Consider the following 19,766-nt stretch of genomic DNA (forward strand, 5'->3'; position numbering starts at 1 on the left):
CCGTTGGAGATGCCCTGATGATGTGAAGAGAAAGCCTGAATCACAAGCAAGCTACAAGAGATATGACGGTTTGGGCTTCCCACTCGGTTTGGGCTTGGACCAAGTAAACAAAACAAGTAGAAGATTCTAGGGCAGCCGTCATCATGAAACAACGCAAGGAGATAGATCATATCCCTCTTGATCTAACAGTGGAGATTCTCACCAGGTTGCCAGCCAAGTCTCTTATGAAGTTCAAATCCGTTTCTAAGTCGTGGTCGTCCATTATTCGTAGCCAAGGGTTCATCGATTCCTTCTACTCAATCTCCTCGACACGACCACGGTTTATAGTCGCTTTCACCAACGGCATATTCGCCAAGCGTGAGGAGAAGCGCTTGTTCTTCTTCTCGTCTTCACACGAGGGACATGAATCTTCTTCTTTAATAACCAATCACCGTATGACAATACCATGTTTAAGCGTTTGTAGCAACCCTGCGTCAAGGTGTGTTTCCGTCCGTGGCTTCATAGGCTGTTCACTTGTAGGTGGGTTCATGGTATGTAACCCTAGCACCAGACAAGTCATTGTCTTACCAAGCTTACCCTCACGCCGCGCTCCTGATATGAGAGGCAGATGTTTAGGGTATGATCCGGTGGATGATCAGTTCAAAGCTTTGTCACTCATTTCTTCGCGCATACCTAATAATGATGGTGTAGAGCACTTGGTGCTAACTCTAAAAGGTGATAAAAAATTATATTCATGGAGGCAAATCAGAGGTAACAACAATGTTCCACCTTATTCCCCTCTAACTATGAAAGTATGCATCAACGGGGTTGTGTATTATGGTGGTTGGACTCCAAAAGTAAATATGAATCCAGTGATCGTTTGTTTTGATGTTAGATCAGAGAAGATAAATTTTATCAAAGCACCTAGGGATGTCGTAGGATGGTGGAATGATTCGATTTTGATGGAATACAAAGGGAAGTTAGCTTCCATTGTAAGATACCCTTTGGCACGTTTCCATAGTTTTGATTTGTGGGTGTTAGAAGACATGGAGAAACACGAATGGTCAAAGCAAACATGTGAGATTCCATTTTCTCTGTGGGATTATGTTGGGGGTTTTCAGTTGTCTTTTCCAGGCACTAACGAGGTTGGGGAGATCATTCTAGCCCCAAAAATCTTGTCACGCTACCATCTTCAACCCTTCTACATTTTCTACTACCATGTAGAAACAAGCAACATTAGAAGAGTTAGGCTTGAAGGAATTGCTGATGATGAAAGTTTTAGGCACTGTTATGGAATTGGAAAGATTGTTGGTGTATGTAACGTCTATATATCACCAGAACATGTTGAAAATATTAGGTCTTTGTAAACTTTTTTAATTCACGGATATGGCCCTCTTTGTTTTTTCGTACTCAACATATACGTGTTGATTTTATGTACCTAACAAATTGGCTTGATACTATGGGATTTGCTCAAATTTATTTTTTATAAAACCATAGTCTCTATAGTGATTAATTTTTATGATGGGTACAGAATCCCTGCTCAAAATTTATAGATGTCTATTTCTTCTTTTTGTTCTGTTTTTCTTTTTAATTTTAAGATTAATTGGAACATTTTACATTTTGCAATCAAAACAATTTTCCCTAGAGTATAGACGCAGCTGAGTGGTGGTTTTCTAAAAAGTTCACTCTCTGATCAGGACTTTTTTGATAGTAGAATCTTTACAAATACTTTTTAGGATCTCTGCTAAGTTCACTCTCAATACGTAAGCACATGTGTCCTTCATATTCATGTACATATCATTTGTGTGTCCCGCAGTTGTAAGACTCAGAATTAGAAAGGAGTGTCTAGAAAGCAGAATCACATGGAATATCAGGAATGATAATTACTAATTAGAGCTCACTTGTCGCAGGACGTGTCTCAAAAAACACATGTTCCAAAGTTTTGGCTAAGCAAGGATTCATAAGAATCAAGCGCATTGACACTAACAAGCTCGAGAGTCCCGGTAGCTTCATCACCTGGATGAAGTGCTGATCAAGCGACCGATGTCGCTAGAGATACGAATAAGCTTGTGATGACGTTTGAACAGAAAGAAACGAAAAAATAAAACACGAGAAAAATGATCGACATATACCGATATTTGTGATCCTTTGTTGTTTGTATTTGTTTGGTCTAATCATTCACAATTGTATCATGCATCAACAAAAGATTTATATAATCTGCGGACAAATATAGTTCTTATTTTACCTTTTTAGGGTCTGTGATGACTAGAGTCTAGAGAGTAGAAATGTGTTTGTTGTCATCACACATGCACTACCACTCTGTTCGTATTACGACAAAGAAAAAGCATTTATGAAACGTACGTATTTCGGCATTTTGACCTGGTTCGACTTGTTAGCAGACAGTTGTTTCTCTATCATACAGTGTCCGCACATTGGTCGCAATACTCTCATAAATTATCTTTTATTTTAAAGAAAAAAATGTTAAATACTGATATTATCTTGTGAATCTCTCCAAACACAAAATCAGTATAGTTAAAAGAGACCCGGTTGAGTAAAGCCCTGAACTGAAGCTAGACCTTCTCTGGTACATTCACAGCTTCTTTGGAACTTGTGGTTGTTGCGGCATCATTGGTGGTAGTTGTGGTTGCCTGATTTGTGAATAGGGTATCAACGGTTGCGGAGGCCACAACTGCGGAGGACCATTCTGAAACTTTGATGGGACATGCCAGTTTCGGTTTCGCATCGGTAAAGGCTGTACAACCTTTGATTTACTGGTCAAACACAATAGAAAAGAAAGTTTTTTTCGTAGCCCTCTCTTGTTCTTCTGCTTCATCTTCTCTAGCAATTCACGTTGCATGGGTTTAGGATCATTATATGAACTAGCAGAGTCAGAAGAAGAAGTTTCATCTTCATCGTCGCTCTTTAGATCATCATCTTCAATCTGGTACTTAACTGAGAAGAGCTCTGTTTTTTTGCCACATTTATTAAGTTTACGAACCAGAGTCATAGGTTCAACGTTACCTGTGACTGTCATGAGCCCTTTTTTTCTGTTGTACTCCACTTCGTTTACACCTGTTTTCATTGGAAACAAAGTATTAAGAATTATCTCATGTTATAAGACTTATATATATGAGTCAAGAAGCAGTTCAAAAGTAAGTTGGACTTTTTCTTATTACCAGAGATACTCTTCAACTTGATGCCTGCTTTTTTTTGGCAACCGGTGCAGCACTTTAGATCGACTTTTAGTATGCAAGTCTGCAAAATTTACACAAGCTAATCATTTAGCAACTGAAGAGAGAGAGATGGGCGGACGTACGTTACGGTTAACAGGAGCACTTGCCACGGGTAAATTTTTTTAGATTAGTGTTATTTTACGTGAGTTTTTAAGTATGGCTCTGCTCAAATATTTTTTATTGCCCCCATTACCCTATTTTCTTTTTAGATACAAGTTTTGTGTTGTGTATAATACTAAAATATCATACAAATACAATACAATAACTTAATTTGTTTATATTTCTTATGTTAACAAGTTCATATTCTATATATAAAACAAAATTTTATTACTTATTTTAAGTTGACAAAACTAATCAAATATTTTAATTGATATAATTTTATTTAAAAAATAATAAAATAATAATTTAATATTATTGCCCCGGATAAATTTATTTTTTGGATGATATATGGATAGATAGATTGAGAGATTGAGAGAGAGAGGAAAAAGTACCCGGACGGATTGGTTTGGCTCCGCCATTGTGAAGGAAGCTTGGTGAAAAGAAGAAGAAAGCCCTAAACTGAGACTCAATGGAGAAAAAGAAGATTTGTACAACTGGCATCGTTAAATCTTTTATATACAACGGGAGAATCCATAAACTTTCCATAATTACCGAATTTTTATATTAACAAGTTAAGGTAATGATACATTTTATTGACTTTGATAGCTATTGTTGGTTTCCATATTCGAAAAATATTCTGGCAATTTCAAGACCTGCCTTCTCTATATGTACCAAGTGAATTCAAACTCTGATGGTGAGATATTTAAAAGTTCTCATTCTTGCATCATTTGATTTGAACTGAAGCTAACAAGAAAAGTTTTGTTAAGTGACATGATGACACTATTTAGCAGGAACGAGAGCTGGAGAATTAGCAAAGTGACTTAATCGGGAAAGATGATTGGCAAAAAGATGAGAGTATCATATCTGATCCGGGAACAACGACTCTAGGCCGATGTATTATCCACCAGCAACATCATCAGCACGTCCTGGCCCAGCCAACCGGAAAACACCTGAGAGAAGCGAGGAGACAGGAGTGGGGACGGATCAACAAAATCAGGATGCATCACATGACATGGAGCAGTTCGAGGTCGGAAACAGTTTAAGAAACGAAGCGAGTGAAAGTGAAGAAGAAGACGAAGCTCCAAGACGATCAAGACATGGAGAAGGAAAGAAGCGTCTGTGAGAGAGACTTACACAAGCTCTCTCCCCCTCTATTTTTGATTCAAACATATTAGTATTACATTAGTGGCATATTATTCGTATTTTCAAGATATTTTGTACTATCAGACGACAAGAGTTGGAATACAACTCTCACGCATCTTTAGTATTACTCTTTAAGGTTTATATGCCATTAGACTTTGGAGAAAGGCTAGAAGACCAAATAGTCTTCAACTGTACATAAACAAGTCACATCAACTATTTAGTTTTGCTAGTCTTTGATCATAAACAAGTCACATCAACTATATATAGATTTGCTAGTCTATGATCTATAGACTAATATTGTATAAAATTTATCAATGAAAAGTGAAAACATTAAACAACAATATAATATTAATTAGACCGTAAACCAAGCCCAAATGGATTTGACATGAGAATTAGGTTCGACATCATAAATAAAATTATGTTTGACTACCTGATCATATTCACATCGGGTGAAAATAATCCACGTAATCTTTGAAGATTTATCATGAACAGGAAAAAAAGGAATTAAACCCTCACAAACGGCTGGGTTTTATTTGTTTTTGTTTTCTCTCTTAAAGTTGTATAATACAACATAAGAAAACAACAATGGAAGGTTTGCTCCCCAGATCTTAAGTATAAGCTCATAAAAACAAAAACTCCCTTTTGACATATCTCCTCTGCTCAGAACTTCCTTTGCCGAGTCGAATCTACAGTTTGTTTTTGGTAGGCGCCATGCAACGCGAGAAGAGACGACGTATTGAGGCAGATCCCATCCCTCTTGACCTAGAGGAGGCTATACTCACTAGATTGCCTGCCAAGTCTCTTATGAAGTTCCTATGTGTATCAAAGATGTGGTCTTCCATCATCTGAAACCAAAGGTTTGTCAATTCTTACTACGCTGTGTCCTCCACGATCCGGTCGCGGTTTACAATCGCTTTCTGCGGCGCTTCACAAGCCAAGGTTAATGACTGGCGTTTAATCGTCTTCTCGTCTTCCTACGAAGATGAGAAATCTTCTTCTTTGGCAACCACTTTCCATATGACAATACCTTCAGTGTACTTGTCTAACGCCTCCTCCTGTCAATCTGTTCATGGCTTAATCGGGTGTACTAGCAGTGGTCCATTCTTTGTCTGTAACCCCAACACCAACAATTTCACTATCCTACCATGTGCCGGGGCACGCACATCCTGGGGATACGATCCTGTTGGAGATCAATTCAAAGCATTGACCATGGTGTCTTATCCTCATCAGCCTCATGATTCTCTACTTTACGAGGTTTTAACACTTGGAGGAGGAGAATCTTCATGGACACGCAATAGGTTTACCAGCCCGCCTCATTTCACTGTTACCAAATCAAAATGTATCAATGGTTTCGTGTATTATGCTGCTTGGACCCCAACCCGAACTAAAAATCCGGTGATTGTGTGTTTTGATGTTAGATATGAGAGGCTGAGCTTTGTCAAAGCGCCTATGGCTGTTGTTTGCTGGGAGGGTGAATCTATTCTCATAGAATACAAAGGCAAGCTAGCTTCCATTGCAAGACACCCTCATGCTGATTTCCGTAGGTTTGATTTATGGATACTGGAAGATGCGACGACACATGATTGGTCCCAGCAAACATTTGAGCTTCCTTTCTCTTTGGGGATGGGTAGGAATATCACTTCCCCGGGGACCAACAAGGCTGGTGAAATCATTTTTGCACCAAAACGCCTCTCATATGATGTTCAGCCATACTACATATTTTACTACAATGGCCCTGTTCTTTTCTATGTCGCTAGCGACAGCTCCGGCGACTGAAATTTACACACACAATCCCCCTTTTCATGTCGCTGGATTTTTTATGTGAGAGAATTCTTTCTCCAGATCCCTTGTTATTGATAGAAAAGACATGAGAAGAGTTAGGCTACTAGGAATTGCTGATGATGAAGAGTTTAGGCGCCGTTACGCGTCGAAACTATTGCCTCTCTATGATCTGTTTTTATGTATCCTTTTCTCTAAGGATCTTGATTTTTTATTTTTTTTTTGTTAAAGTAGCATCTTGATTTAAGAGCTTGACAAACTTTAGTAGGACTCATGATTTGCATTTGTTGCTTATATTTTCAAGTGTTCTTTTCTAGTCTTATTTCTGGTGATTTTAGTATTGAACACAACTCTTTTACTTGCTGTGGAAGATTCTGGCAAGCAATGACCTAGTATTGATCCTGTGTTTGGAAAGAAGACCCCCAAAATAAAAATAAATAAAAAGACACCTTTGCGATTCCCTGTTGCATTTTCATGTTTCTCCTCTGTTTCACTGAGAGGCTCAGCATATCTCCTCTAGACTCTAGTTTCTCCTTTGTGCTCTGTTTTTATTCTCTCTTGATAACAGAAGCACATCACTATTCAATCGTAAGAACACAAATTAATAAACTACTAGTAAGAGAGAAAATAATTTTTTTTTTAATCTTGTACATTAATATTTCGGATCACAAGGATTCTCTCCACTTGCAAACACAACACACATAGTGATTCTCATCACTTGCTGCACTACACTCACTTATATAGACTCTAAGAGCACTATTATTGGTCATACTTGTTTTGGATGTCTCAAAGTTTTTTTTTATATAGATATATATTATTTTTATAACTTAATTTAATTTATTATTCAGCACCAATAAGAATACACCAGCTGGGCATTTTTTCTCTCATCTGTGTCTCTGCAGAGACACTCCATCTCAAAATTAAAGCTTCTCTCCTTCTTTTAATTTTATATTATTATTGTTTTTTGACACTCATCCCCACAGTATGTGGGATGGGAATGCTCTAATAATGACTTTCTACTAGACCATAATTCTAGGTACTTGACTCACTTCTACAAGCAATGTTATGCTACCTACTCTTACACTAACAACTCTTAGTCTAAATTGGTTAGGCCATCCACAATGGTGGTCTTCTAACCAGAAATCTTCTATTAAAAACTAATTAAATAATACAAAAAGAAGAAAAAGAAGAGAGACGAGGCCTGGGGTACTTTATTAAGAACTCCTTATAAGAATAAGAAATTCTTTCTCTTTAATTCATAATAATTAATAAATAATATCAAATTTAGTTATTAATACAATAACCTGATTTTTATAGTTTGATATATTAATTTAATATGTTAGCTTTTTATAAATAATCCCCTATATATTAATAGAGAAACACAATTAAAAAAAAGCTGATGTGTTAGTGTTATAGAGCTCAGACCATTTTTATCAAATAACGCTCAAAACATTCTACTTATTTACAACTTTCTGCCATTGTATTTATTATAAAAAAAAGAAAAAAACTATAATCCTTTGCTCTCACCTCATTATTGTTTACATAAATATATCATTGACATATATAAGATAATGTTTTTTCTATAAGTTTAAAAAAATGAAAAAATTAATCAACAATTAAAATCCAGAAATGTATTTAATTATCAATTTTTGTAACATATTTAATTATTAGAAATAAATTACATTTCACAAACAATAAAAAAATTAAACATTTATTTACCACTTTTATACATCTTTCTCATTGCATTTTTTTAACTTATGATTAGTTTAAATTAAATCTATTAGTCTAAAAAGTTTTTTTTTTTTTATCTATTTAATGGTATAGTGATGTAGATGATAATGTTAAACATAAAATATGTGAATTTGATTTTTAGAAACACAAAAACACATCAAAAATTTCTACGCCACCTTGAAATTCTTTTCCAAGTTCAAATATTTTACGGGTAAAACGAATTTTACCGAAAGTAAATGCAAATTTGAATAAACAAAAAAATCTTTATTTACATATTTTGTTTTACACAAAATAAATCTTAAATCTCAAATAATAATTTTGCATATAATACTTTATTTAAATCGATATATCCCGCACATAGTGCAAGTGGGTACCTAGTAAATATATTAAGCACCATCACACATAATTATTTAATATTTAATTCGATGAAAGTTTAACATAAACTGTTAATTAAATATTAATTGACAACACAACACACTCTCTCTTACTCATTGGCAATCCTAAACAATCTTATGACAAATTATAAGATCATTCATACCAGGTTATCCCTCACTTTCGTCCTACAAAAAAAAAATGTCGGTTCTCTCTCGAGGCGACTATTGTGGCGATCATACCCTTTGGGGTTTTTTCCGGCGTTGCCGGCAATTTTCTCCGATTAGGAGTCATGTTTCCACCGACAAAATCATATACCTTTGCTTCCAAAACTTTGTTGGCAGTTTATCTCTGTCAGTTAAACTTGACAGTTTCTTTTTCCCTGTTTCTGCGGGGGATAACCGCTTACAAAAACCGCCATTGTTGATTCTATATAAATTCCTTGTTTTCAATCCCGTTTGTCAGACCCGACCGATTACCGACCATCACTTTGTCACCCCCAAACACACCATGAGCGATTACTTACGAAAATCTGTTCAAGATCTTGATTTGGGGACTGATGATGCCCCAATTACTCTGCCACCAAAATTTGTTTCTAGAGCCGCTGCTATCAATCGATACTCTCTTGTGGTCACTCATGTCAACCCCCGTAAACAAAACTTACGGGCCCTCATCCGCTAGATGCCCCGGGTATGGGGATTCCCCGAGGAATGTGTAGGCCGTATCATTGACGGGGGACGAGTCCAATTTCGTTTTCAATCTGAGGAAACGATGAATCTTGTCCTCCGACGTGGTCCGTGGTCGTTCAACGATTGGATGGTTACAACCCACCGCTGGTACCCGAACTTGGCTGAGAATGAGATGAAGATCATTCCCTTTTGGATCCAGATTCAAGGTATTCCAACTCTGTACTTAACAAATGTCATGGCTAGAAGGCTTGGAAACAGTCTAGGGTATGTGACAGAAGTAGACTATGATGAGAATGTTAACCAAGTAGGTTCGGTAAGGGTTAAGATAGATTGGAATATAGACAATCCCCTTCGTTTCAAAAAAAATGTTCAGTTCATGCCAGGAGAGAACACCCTTATTATGTTTCGCTTTGAGCGCCTCCGTAACTTCTGTAACCAATGTGGTAGTTTGAAACACGATATCAAAGAATGCCCTCTTACTTTTGATAGTGAGGATCCATATGTGCCTGGTGATGATAATGATGGTGATGAACATCCGGATGACGATAACAATATGGATGATGTAAAGGATGCCACTACCATGTCTACTGAAGTGGATATCCCGGGTATTCATATGGCCCCTCCTCAGAATGCTGTTTGTGACCATGGTCCCATTACCACTCACTCATCGGATATCCCCAGTGTTTTTGAGGATACGGAACTCACAGCAGAACGTCTTCAATACCTTCATGCCAAGTACACGCCAAAGGATTTCTTTGAAGACAGTACAGACAATGCGATCCCTATTGGTTTTCACAAACGCAAAAGGGTGAGTTTCGAAACAGCATTCAACAATGCTAATGCTGCGGAAGAGAGGGCGGTCCTGAGCCATCTCCGGAAGCAGGGAAAGATTGACAGTTCGGTTGATTCATGCTCGGTCAACATTGGATTCGACGGAGGCGCGGGGGGCCCGGTACCCCTAGAGGATCCTCCATGAAGATGATTTCCTGGAATTGCCAAGGCCTTGCATCTCCATTAAAATCTACTACTATAAAACGTTTATGTAAATCATCTAAGTGTGATGTTTTATTTCTTATTGAAACTTTAAATAAGTGTGATATGGTATGTAAACTTAAGGATGATTTAGGATTTTCTAACATCATAACTCAGCCCCCTCTAGGCAGGAGTGGTGGCTTAGCTCTTATGTGGAATAACAATGTGACCCTCTCCTTAATTTCAAAGGATGAGAGGCTCATTGATGTATCAGCAACCTATAATAATATTAACTTCTATTTGTATTGTTTGTATGGTCATCCAACCCAGAGTGAAAGACATCACTTATGGGACTATCTCAAAGATATCTCTCCTCATCGAACTGAACCTTGGATTTTGATTGGAGATTTTAATGAGATTAGAAATAATCAAGAAAAAATGGGTGGTCCGAACAGAGATGAGTGGACATTCAGGAACTTTAGGAGTATGATCTCAGACTGTGATTTGGATGACCTTAACTCAAGAGGAGATAAATTTACATGGGTTGGTGAACGGTATACTCATACTATGAGATGTTGCTTGGATTGCTGTTTGATCAATAGTACTGGAGCAGCTACTTTCCCAAATGCGAGTCTTGACTTTATGGATTTCTCAGGCTCTGATCATCGTCCTCTATCCCTCCAACTAAATATGAAGAAAGAAAAACGTAAAAGGGTCTTCTTCTTTGATAAAAGATTATGTGAGCTGCCTACATTTACAGAAACAGTTCGTGAAGGTTGGCAAAAAGATTCAGATATTCAAACAACAACTATCATATCTAGAATCTCAAACTGTCGAAAAAACATGGCCAAACTGAAACATACATCACAATTAAATGCGGATACACGAATACGAGCTTAACACTCTCAATTAAATACGGCCATGGAAAGTACCGTGCGGACTGAGAGACAACGTGTGCCACACATTCAAATTGCTCTTACCAAAGCATACAATGATGAGGAAAAGCACTGGAAGCAAAAGAGTAGAAACCAAACCATTGAAGAAGGCGATCAAAACACAAGCTATTTTCACGCATGTGCAAAGACTAGATCTTCAAAGAACAGATTAATCTCACTCTATAATTGCCAAGGAATTCTTATACATGGGGATAGAAAGATAGGTGCTCCGGGACCAGACGGGCTAACTGCAAGGTTTTATAAACGTTGCTGGTCAATAGTCGGAAAGGATGTGATTAGGGAAGTGCAAAATTTTTTCAGAACCTCTACAATGACGCAAGGCATTAACCACACAAATATATGTCTAATTCCAAAGGTTGACAACCCCACAACGCTCTCTGATTACCGTCCAATTTCACTGTGCAATGTCTTATACAAGATTATTTCTAAATGTCTTGTAAAGCGCCTCAAGCCTCATCTTGATAGCATTGTCTCTGAATCACAAGCTGCATTCATTCCGGGTAGAATTATTCAGGATAATGTTACGATTGCACATGAAGTAATGCATTCTTTGAAATCTCGAAAACGTGTCTCACAAACTTACATGGCTGTTAAAACTGATGTAAGCAAAGCATACGACAGAGTTGAATGGAACTTTTTAGAAACAACACTCAAGCTATTTGGATTATGTGATCAATGGATCAGTTGGATTATGGCTGCTGTTTGTTCAACCACGTACTCGGTCCTAATAAATGGCTCCCCTCATGGACTTGTTCGACCAGAAAGGGGGATCCGTCAAGGAGATCCCCTGTCTCCTTATCTCTTTATTCTATGTTCTGATATGTTAAGCCACCTCATTACCTCCTATGCTAAAGATGGAGACATTAAGGGAGTAAAGATTGGTAATGGTGTACCACGCATCACCCATTTACAATTTGCTGATGACTCTCTCTTCTTTTGCAAAGCACACAAGAAAAATTGTCAAGCCTTGCGAGATGTTTTTGATGTCTATGAACACTATTCTGGACAAAAGATTAACACAGATAAATCTATGATTACTTTTGGTTCAAGAGTTTTTGGCACAAGACAATATTAAAAATCCCACACCATGGAGGAGGGGGTAAATATCTTGGTCTACCTGAACAGTTTGGTAGGAAGAAGAATGAAATGTTTGAAAATATAATTGACAGAGTGAGAAAAAGAACTTCACACTGGACAACAAAGAAGCTCTCACCTGCAGGTAAAGAGGTAATGCTCAAATCAGTTGCAGTCTCCATGCCTGTCTATGCCATGTCCTGTTTCAAACTACCAAAGGGAGTCACATCTGAACTTGAATCTTTATTAATGAATTTTTGGTGGGATAGAAGCACACATCACCGGAAAATCCCATGGATATCTTGGAAGAAGTTACAGATTTCAAACAAAGAGGGTGGACTAGGCTTTCGAGATTTGGAGAAATTTAATGATGCACTTCTTGCGAAACAAGCCTGGCGTTTGATACAGTTCCCAGACTCTCTCTTTGCTCGTGTAATGAAAGCAAGATACCATCCTGATAGTTCCCTCCTTGATGCAACACCAAAACGATCACAATCATACGGATGGTCTTCATTACTAACTGGCCTTGACCTTCTTAAAAAAGGTTCACGGTTTGTGATTGGTGATGGCCTTTCAATACGAGTTGGGATTGATAATTTTGTTAACACTCACCCTCCTCGCCCATTGATTCCCCGTTTACCACAAGAGCAAATTCTACTCAAAGATCTGATCATCCGAGAAGAGGATTCTCGATCATGGGACAACCAAAAAATTGAACACATGATTGCAAATGAGGATAAAGACTTTGTCAAAAATACCTATATGTCAAAGCATGATCGACATGATCAGTTGATTGGGAACTACTCTGTTTCTGGAGATTACACTGTTAGGTCAGGGTACTGGCTACTTACACATGATCCTCATGTCCCTAATCCTCCGTATGGTGTTCCCTACAGATCTATTGAACTAAAGAACAAACTATGGGCTTTAAACATTATGCCTAAAATAAAACACTTCATATGGAGGACCATCTCACGAGCCTTACCTACAACGACCAGACTGCGATCGAGAGGTATGGATATAAATCCAAAATGTAGTAGATGCAGACTGGAAGATGAAACTATAAATCATGCCCTGTTCACATGTCCTTTTGCTATATCAACATGGCGTTTCTCAAACACCTCTGCTTTAAATTTAGAACAATTATCCGATAATGCAGAGGAAAACATCTCATCTGTGATTGAATATTCAAGGCGCCAAGACATCTCTCCCCATATTGCTTTACAACCATTATGGCTCATGTGGAGAATTTGGAAAGCACGAAATAACACTATTTTTAACAATTTTCGTGAAAGTACAACTCAAACTGTTCTCCAGGCTCGAGCAGAGAAAAATGAATGGATAAATATAAAGCATCTCAGAGAAAATGTTCAGGATCTACCTCAAGACCAAATAAAATGGAAGCCCCCTCCTCAAACTTCGGTGAAATGTAATTTCGATGCTGCTTTTAACAGAAACACATCCCAAGCCATTGGAGGGTGGATTATTCGCAATTATCTCGGCCAGCCTCTCAACTGGGGATCTTCTATTCTTGGATATGCGACATCCCCCCTTGAGGCAGAAACAAAGGCATTAATCCTTGCAGCTCAACAATCATCGATCAATGGTTACACCAACATAATTTTTGAAGGCGACTCTGTAAATTTAATCAATACGCTTAATGGAATTCAAAGAAATAGATCTTTAGCAAATTTTATTCATGACATTAACTTTTGGTTTTCCAAATTTGATTCAATTTATTCTGTATTTGCAAAGAGAGAATGCAATAGTGCAGCTCATATTTTAGCAAAATTTGGTTGTTTAACTAATGATTCTTATTCTGATTCTGGTGTTCCACCAGTCTGGCTAAGCCACAGCATTTGTAATGACTCTTCTTAAAGGAAATAAATTTGCTTTTCGTGGAAAAAAAAACAATCTTATGGCCGACCAGTATTTAAATAAATAACAATAGATGACGCATTTTCTCTCAAAGGGTGATTTTGAATGCGATGGTTGGAATCTTTGCCGACCGCCTCCTTCTCCAATTTGGAGTGTGCGTCCAACAAAGTACATCGATAAAAGGCGTCAAAGATTCTGATATGGTTTTGGCGGTTTAAATCTGTTACGGGTAATAGTTAACAGTTATAGAATTCTGATTTTCACGAAGCATAACCGCCGGAAAAAACCGTCAAGTAGATCCCTATATAAATTCAATTGTCTTGACGCCAAAACCCTAACAATCCATCCTGTCTTTTTTGCAAATACGTTCTTCCAACGGGCAATCATGAATACAAATATCCGTAAAACGATGCAAAATCTGGACTTGGGAAGCGATGATGCTCCAATCCCTCTTCCGCCGGAGTTATGTTCTCAGGCTGCAATCACTAACCGATTCTCCCTAATTGTTTCGGTGGTCAATCGTAAGAAACAAAATCTGAGAGCAATTGTGGGTCAGATGCCAAAAATTTGGGGCTTCCCCGTTGCTTGCTGTGGTCGTGTATTAGGGAACGAAAAGGTGTTATTCGTCTTTCGCACATAAGAGAGTCTGAATCTGGTACTGCGTCGAGGCCCATGGTCTTTCAACGAATGGATGCTAACCGTTCACCGATGGTTCCCAAACATAACTGACGAAGCAATGAAGATGATACCATTTTGGATCCAAGTAAGGGGAATTCTGTTCCACTACCTCTCCATGGCAATGGTGAATTATATTGGTGAAAGGATGGGTCCGGTAATAACCACTGACTACACAGAGAATGCAAATCTCATTGAATTTGTCCGGATTTGCATCAACTGGCACTGTGAAAAGCCTCTGCGTTTTCAAAAGAATTTCCAATTTGAAGGTGGTGAAAATACGCTTCTGAAGTTTCATTATGAGCGTCTTCGGAACTTTTGTTCAAACTGTGGCATGATTTCACATGATGTCAAAGATTGTCCGTCGCTGTTAGACGATCCACCAAACGATGATCCCCCAAATGATGATGGAGGGGGGGGGGAATGATGACAATGAACCAGATGAAGACAATTCGGATTACCCTGGTATGGATGGGCAAGTTGCTTATGACCCTGAGAAGACGGTTGATGATGCAAAAACAACAGAGGGTTATATTCCTGGTCTCAACATCAAGACAACGACTGCTGAATTCATCATCACTGAGTCTGATGACTCCTCACCAAGTGTCTTCGAAGATACCGAACTCACTGCAGAAAGGTTGCGTTATCTTTTTAACAAATTTGCTAAAGGAAAAAATCATGTTGATGCAGGAGAAACATCAAACAGCCTACACGGAGGATTTAATGACGAAGTAAACTCACTCAAGAGAAAGAGAGCGATCCAAGAAGTGTTTTATCAACAATGCGAGGCAGAAGAGGATTTGATGGTCCTGAATCAAATCCAAAAGAGGGGAAAGAAGGAGTTTGGATCTTGCTATTGTGCAACTGGATTTGACGGAGCCGCGGCGGGGGGGGGGGGGGGGGGGGGGGGCGGCGGTTCCCCCAATGTCTCCTCCATGAGAGTCGTCTCCTGGAACTGTCAGGGCATCTGTACGCCGCTGACTCAATCACGTTTAACACGTTTATGTCGTATCTTAAAACCACATCTTCTTTTCTTATGTGAAACGATGAATGATTGCTCTGTTGTATGTAATTATGCTTCTGTATTAGGATTTAAAAACATAATTACTGAGCCCCCCCCCCCCCTCCTGGTCGGAGTGGTGGCTTAGCTTTGTTATGGTCGGATGATGTTACTTTGTCCAAGATTTATCAGGACGAACGTATCATCGATGTCCATGTTACAATAAATAATAACTCTTTCTATTTTTCTGGGGTCTATGGTCATCCTAAACCATGTCAAAGACATCATTTGTGTAATTATATAACAAATGCTGGAAGTACTAGAGTTGGCCCTTGGATGTTATCCGGGGATTTCAATGAGATTCTATCAAATAATGAAAAGATAGGAGGTCCAGAAAGAGAGGAATGTACATTTAGAAGATTCAAACAAATGATTCTTAGCTGTGATTTAGTGAACCTTAGATCAAAAGGAGATTGCTTCTCTTGGGTAGGAGAAAGAAGAAACTATACGGTTAAGGCTTGTTTAGACAGAGTGTTGGTGAATCATGAATGGCTGTCTTTTTTTCCAACTGCTGAGGTCAAGTTTCTTGAGTTCAATGGTTTGGATCACAAACCTCTCTACACACACTTAATCCCTGTTCAATCATCCACCTTAAAACCTTTTCGTTTTGATCAGAGATTAACAGAGATTAATAATTTTAAAAGAGTGGTTCAAGCTGGATGGAATGCTTGCAAAAACAAGAATTATTACACAATCTGTGATCAAATAACATCGTGTCGAAAGCAATGGCCAAAGAAAAACACTCTGCACATTTAAACGCTGCAAAAAGAATAGACTACTTGCAAACAATATTGGATCGCGCAATGAGTAGTCTAAACAGAGCACATAGACGATCAATCCCCAGACTACAGAGACAACTCCACAAAGCTTACTGTGATGAAGAATACTATTGGAAAAATAAAAGTCGAAACAAGTGGCTTCACTTAGGCGATCGCAACACTGCATATTTCCATGCTAGCACTAAAACAAGGTATTCTAAGAACATTATTTCCAGTATAAAGGATGAAATGGACACAACATACTCAGGAGATCAAGAGATTGGAGGTTTAGCTCAAACCTACTTTACAAAGGCTTACACATCAAGCAAAATCCTTGTTTCACCTATTGACTTTGGAGATTTTGTACCAAAAGTGACGCAAACTATGAATGAGGATCTCACTAAGGCATTTACAAGAGAAGAAATCTATGATGCATTATCATCCATTGGAGACGATCGAGCACCTGGTCCAGACGGTCTGACAGCTCGTTTCTACAAGCAATACTGGAACATCCTATGCAATGATATCGTCCAAGAGGTCCAAGATTTCTTCGACACAAGTTATATGAAACCAGGACTCAATCATACAAATATTTGTTTGATCTCCAAAATTGATAAACCTAATACATTGGCGGACTTCCGACCAATTGCTTTGTGTAATGTCTTATACAAAATCATATCAAAGTGTCTAGTCAATAGGATGAAAAAACATTTAAATGATATAGTCTCAGAATCTCAAGCAGCATTTATACCGGGGCGATTAGTAACAGATAATATCATGATTGCACATGAGATAATGCACTCCTTAGAGTCACGGAAGAGAGTATCCCAAAGTTACTTGGCAATCAAAACGGATGTCACCAAGGCATACGATAGAGTGGAATGGGATTTCCTTGAAGTTACTATGAGATTATTTGGATTCTCCAATAAATGGATCGACTGGATTATGGCCACAGTCCGTTCGGTTAGTTATTCAGTTTTAATCAATGGAACACCTATGGGTATGATTGTTCCTGAGCGAGGCATTAGGCAAGGTGATCCTTTATCACCTTACCTATTTATTCTATGTGCTGATATAATGAGCCACCTTATACAAACAAGAGTACAGTCAGGTGATATAAGAGGTGTCAAAATAGGAATTGGAGTACCTTCAGTTAGCCACTTGCAATTTGCTGATGATTCTCTATTCTTCTGCCAAGCAAACTCTCGAAATTGCAGAGCGATTAAGGAAGCTTTTGACGTTTATGAATATTATTCAGGCCAGAAAATAAACACTAGTAAGTCCATGATAACCTTTGGTTCAAGGGTACAAGGTCAAGTTCAAAATAGACTGAAAAAAATATTAGGCATCCCAAATCATGGAGGAGGAGGGAAATATCTTGGATTACCAGAACAGTTTGGCAAGAAAAAGCGCGAAATGTTCCAATTCATAATCGATAAGGTCAAACAACGAACTACAACATGGAGAGGAAGATATCTATCACCAGCTGGAAAGGATATTCTCATTAAATCAGTTGGTCTAGCCATGTCAGTTTACTCTATGAACTGTTTCAAAATACCACAAGGAGTTTTATCTGAGATTGATACATTAATGCAACAATTTTGGTGGGAAAAAAACAACCAAGGAAAAGGAATTCCTTGGATTGCTTAGAAACGATTAAAACATCCAAAAAAAAAGAAGGCGGATTAGGCTTTAAAGATCTATAAACATTTAATGATGCCTTACTAGCTAAACAAGCATGGAGATTCGTACAACACCCTGATACCTTATTTGCCAGAATCTACAAAGCTAGATACTACAGAGATGAATCTTTTATGGATGCAAAACAGAGGAAAAATCAGTCATATGGTTGGGCTTCAATACTAGAGGGACTTAAAATAATCAAGCTTGGCTCGAGATACATTGTAGAAGATGGTGAAACTATATGTGTCAACCAGGACAATATCACAACAACTCACGTACCGAAACCTATCCGCACGATAGATCAAGATGCAAACACAAAAAAATCATTAACTACATAATGAAGATTGGTGATCATCGACAATGGAACAAAGAACTTGTTGCAGAGACTATTCAACCAGAGGACCAGGCACATATACTCAAAATATATCTACCAAGAATACCACGTGAAGACAAGATTGTCTGGAACTATTCAAATTCAAGTAACTATACGGTTTGATCTGGTTATTGGCTGTCAATGCACAACCCAAATCAACCAAATAATTTGCCTCTGATTCCCCATGGATCCGTAATACTCAAAAACAAAATATGGAAACTAAACATTCTACCTAAGGTGAAACATTTTCTATGGCGGTTATTATCCAAATCTATATCGACCATTACCCGGTTAAACACAAGGGGAATGCATATGGATTTGTCCTAGGTGTTTTCAAGATGATGAAACAATCGAACATGTTATGTTTTCATGCCCTTATTCACAATCTATATAGGAAATAGCTAATATACCAATTGCCATGCTATGTTCCGTATCTCTGAGTTGTGAAACTTTACTAGAGGGAATCTTTGATCTCAAAAACGACGATGAAATATCTACACCAACAAAACTTCTCCCTTTTTGGCTCCTATGGCATATATGGAAAGCTCGGAACAACTTTGTCTTTAATGGATTGCAAGATAATCCGAATAATATATTTTTAAGAGCTAAGGCTGATGTTCGGGATTGGATTCATAACAATGATAGATCGGGAGATACATCTACAGGTTCATGTAGCACAGTCAGTCACCATTGGAAACGTCCAGAAACATCATTGATTAAGTGTAACTATGATGCAGCGTTTGATCCACTAACACAACAACCAAAAAGCGGATGGATAATTCGAAACCATGAAGGATCAGCATTAAACTGGGGATCATGTCAAATAGGAACTACTACTTCACCTTTGGAAGCTGAAACTAAGGCGTTACTAATCTCAATGCAACAATGTTGGATACAAGGACAAAGAAATGTTATCTTTGAAGGCGATTGTGAGACCTTAAACAAGATCATCAATAACAAACTACATGATATTTCTATCGAAGCTATCCTTCAGGATATCACTTACTGGTCAAGTTTGTTCAATAATGTCTCGTTTACTGATTGGTATTGGCTATTACGCTCGAACCATGATGAAAAAAGACTCACGTAAAGCTTGGAAAAAGAAGGCATGTGAAAATTGAAGATGAAGTTTATTTGTTTCTTCTCGTGGTATTAGGAAGAATGTATTTATAGGTGATGATAGGTATGTGCAGGGTTTTTGTTTATGCACCTTTTTTTTGCAATTAAATACAATAGCACAAAGATGTAATTAATTAGAAAAATTAAGGGGATTTACAAAAATGTGCGCTGAACTTTGTAATGCTGACACATC

At 37.9% G+C, this 19,766-nt stretch overlaps 3 protein-coding genes and 2 pseudogenes across 3 annotated transcripts; 4 read left to right on the forward strand and 1 right to left on the reverse strand.

The window, feature by feature from the left end:
* Positions 1-143: 143 nt before the first annotated feature.
* Positions 144-1,380, forward strand: LOC104743663 (F-box protein At1g30790 pseudogene; annotated as a pseudogene).
* Positions 1,381-2,569: 1,189 nt separating this feature from the next.
* Positions 2,570-3,730, reverse strand: LOC104743664 (uncharacterized). Its single transcript, XM_010464715.1, has 3 exons — positions 3,704-3,730; positions 3,156-3,234; positions 2,570-3,051 (listed from the first exon to the last, which is right to left on the reverse strand). Exons 1-3 carry the CDS (start codon positions 3,728-3,730, stop codon positions 2,570-2,572), a joined length of 588 nt encoding a protein of 195 aa, XP_010463017.1.
* A 1,309-nt stretch (positions 3,731-5,039) lies between these two features.
* On the forward strand, positions 5,040-6,621 carry LOC147928227 (F-box protein At1g30790-like; annotated as a pseudogene).
* Positions 6,622-10,435: 3,814 nt separating this feature from the next.
* Positions 10,436-10,897, forward strand: LOC147928228 (uncharacterized). Its single transcript, XM_087486067.1, has one exon. It carries the CDS (start codon positions 10,436-10,438, stop codon positions 10,895-10,897), a length of 462 nt encoding a protein of 153 aa, XP_087342193.1.
* A 7,521-nt stretch (positions 10,898-18,418) lies between these two features.
* On the forward strand, positions 18,419-19,544 carry LOC147928229 (uncharacterized). The gene is made up of 2 exons (XM_087486068.1): positions 18,419-18,560; positions 18,913-19,544. Exons 1-2 carry the CDS (start codon positions 18,419-18,421, stop codon positions 19,542-19,544), a joined length of 774 nt encoding a protein of 257 aa, XP_087342194.1.
* Positions 19,545-19,766: the final 222 nt, after the last annotated feature.

This window comes from Camelina sativa, chromosome 14 (genome assembly GCF_030686135.1).
Source record: "Camelina sativa cultivar CO46 ecotype springtype chromosome 14, ASM3068613v1".
Taxonomy (NCBI): Eukaryota; Viridiplantae; Streptophyta; class Magnoliopsida; order Brassicales; family Brassicaceae; genus Camelina; species Camelina sativa.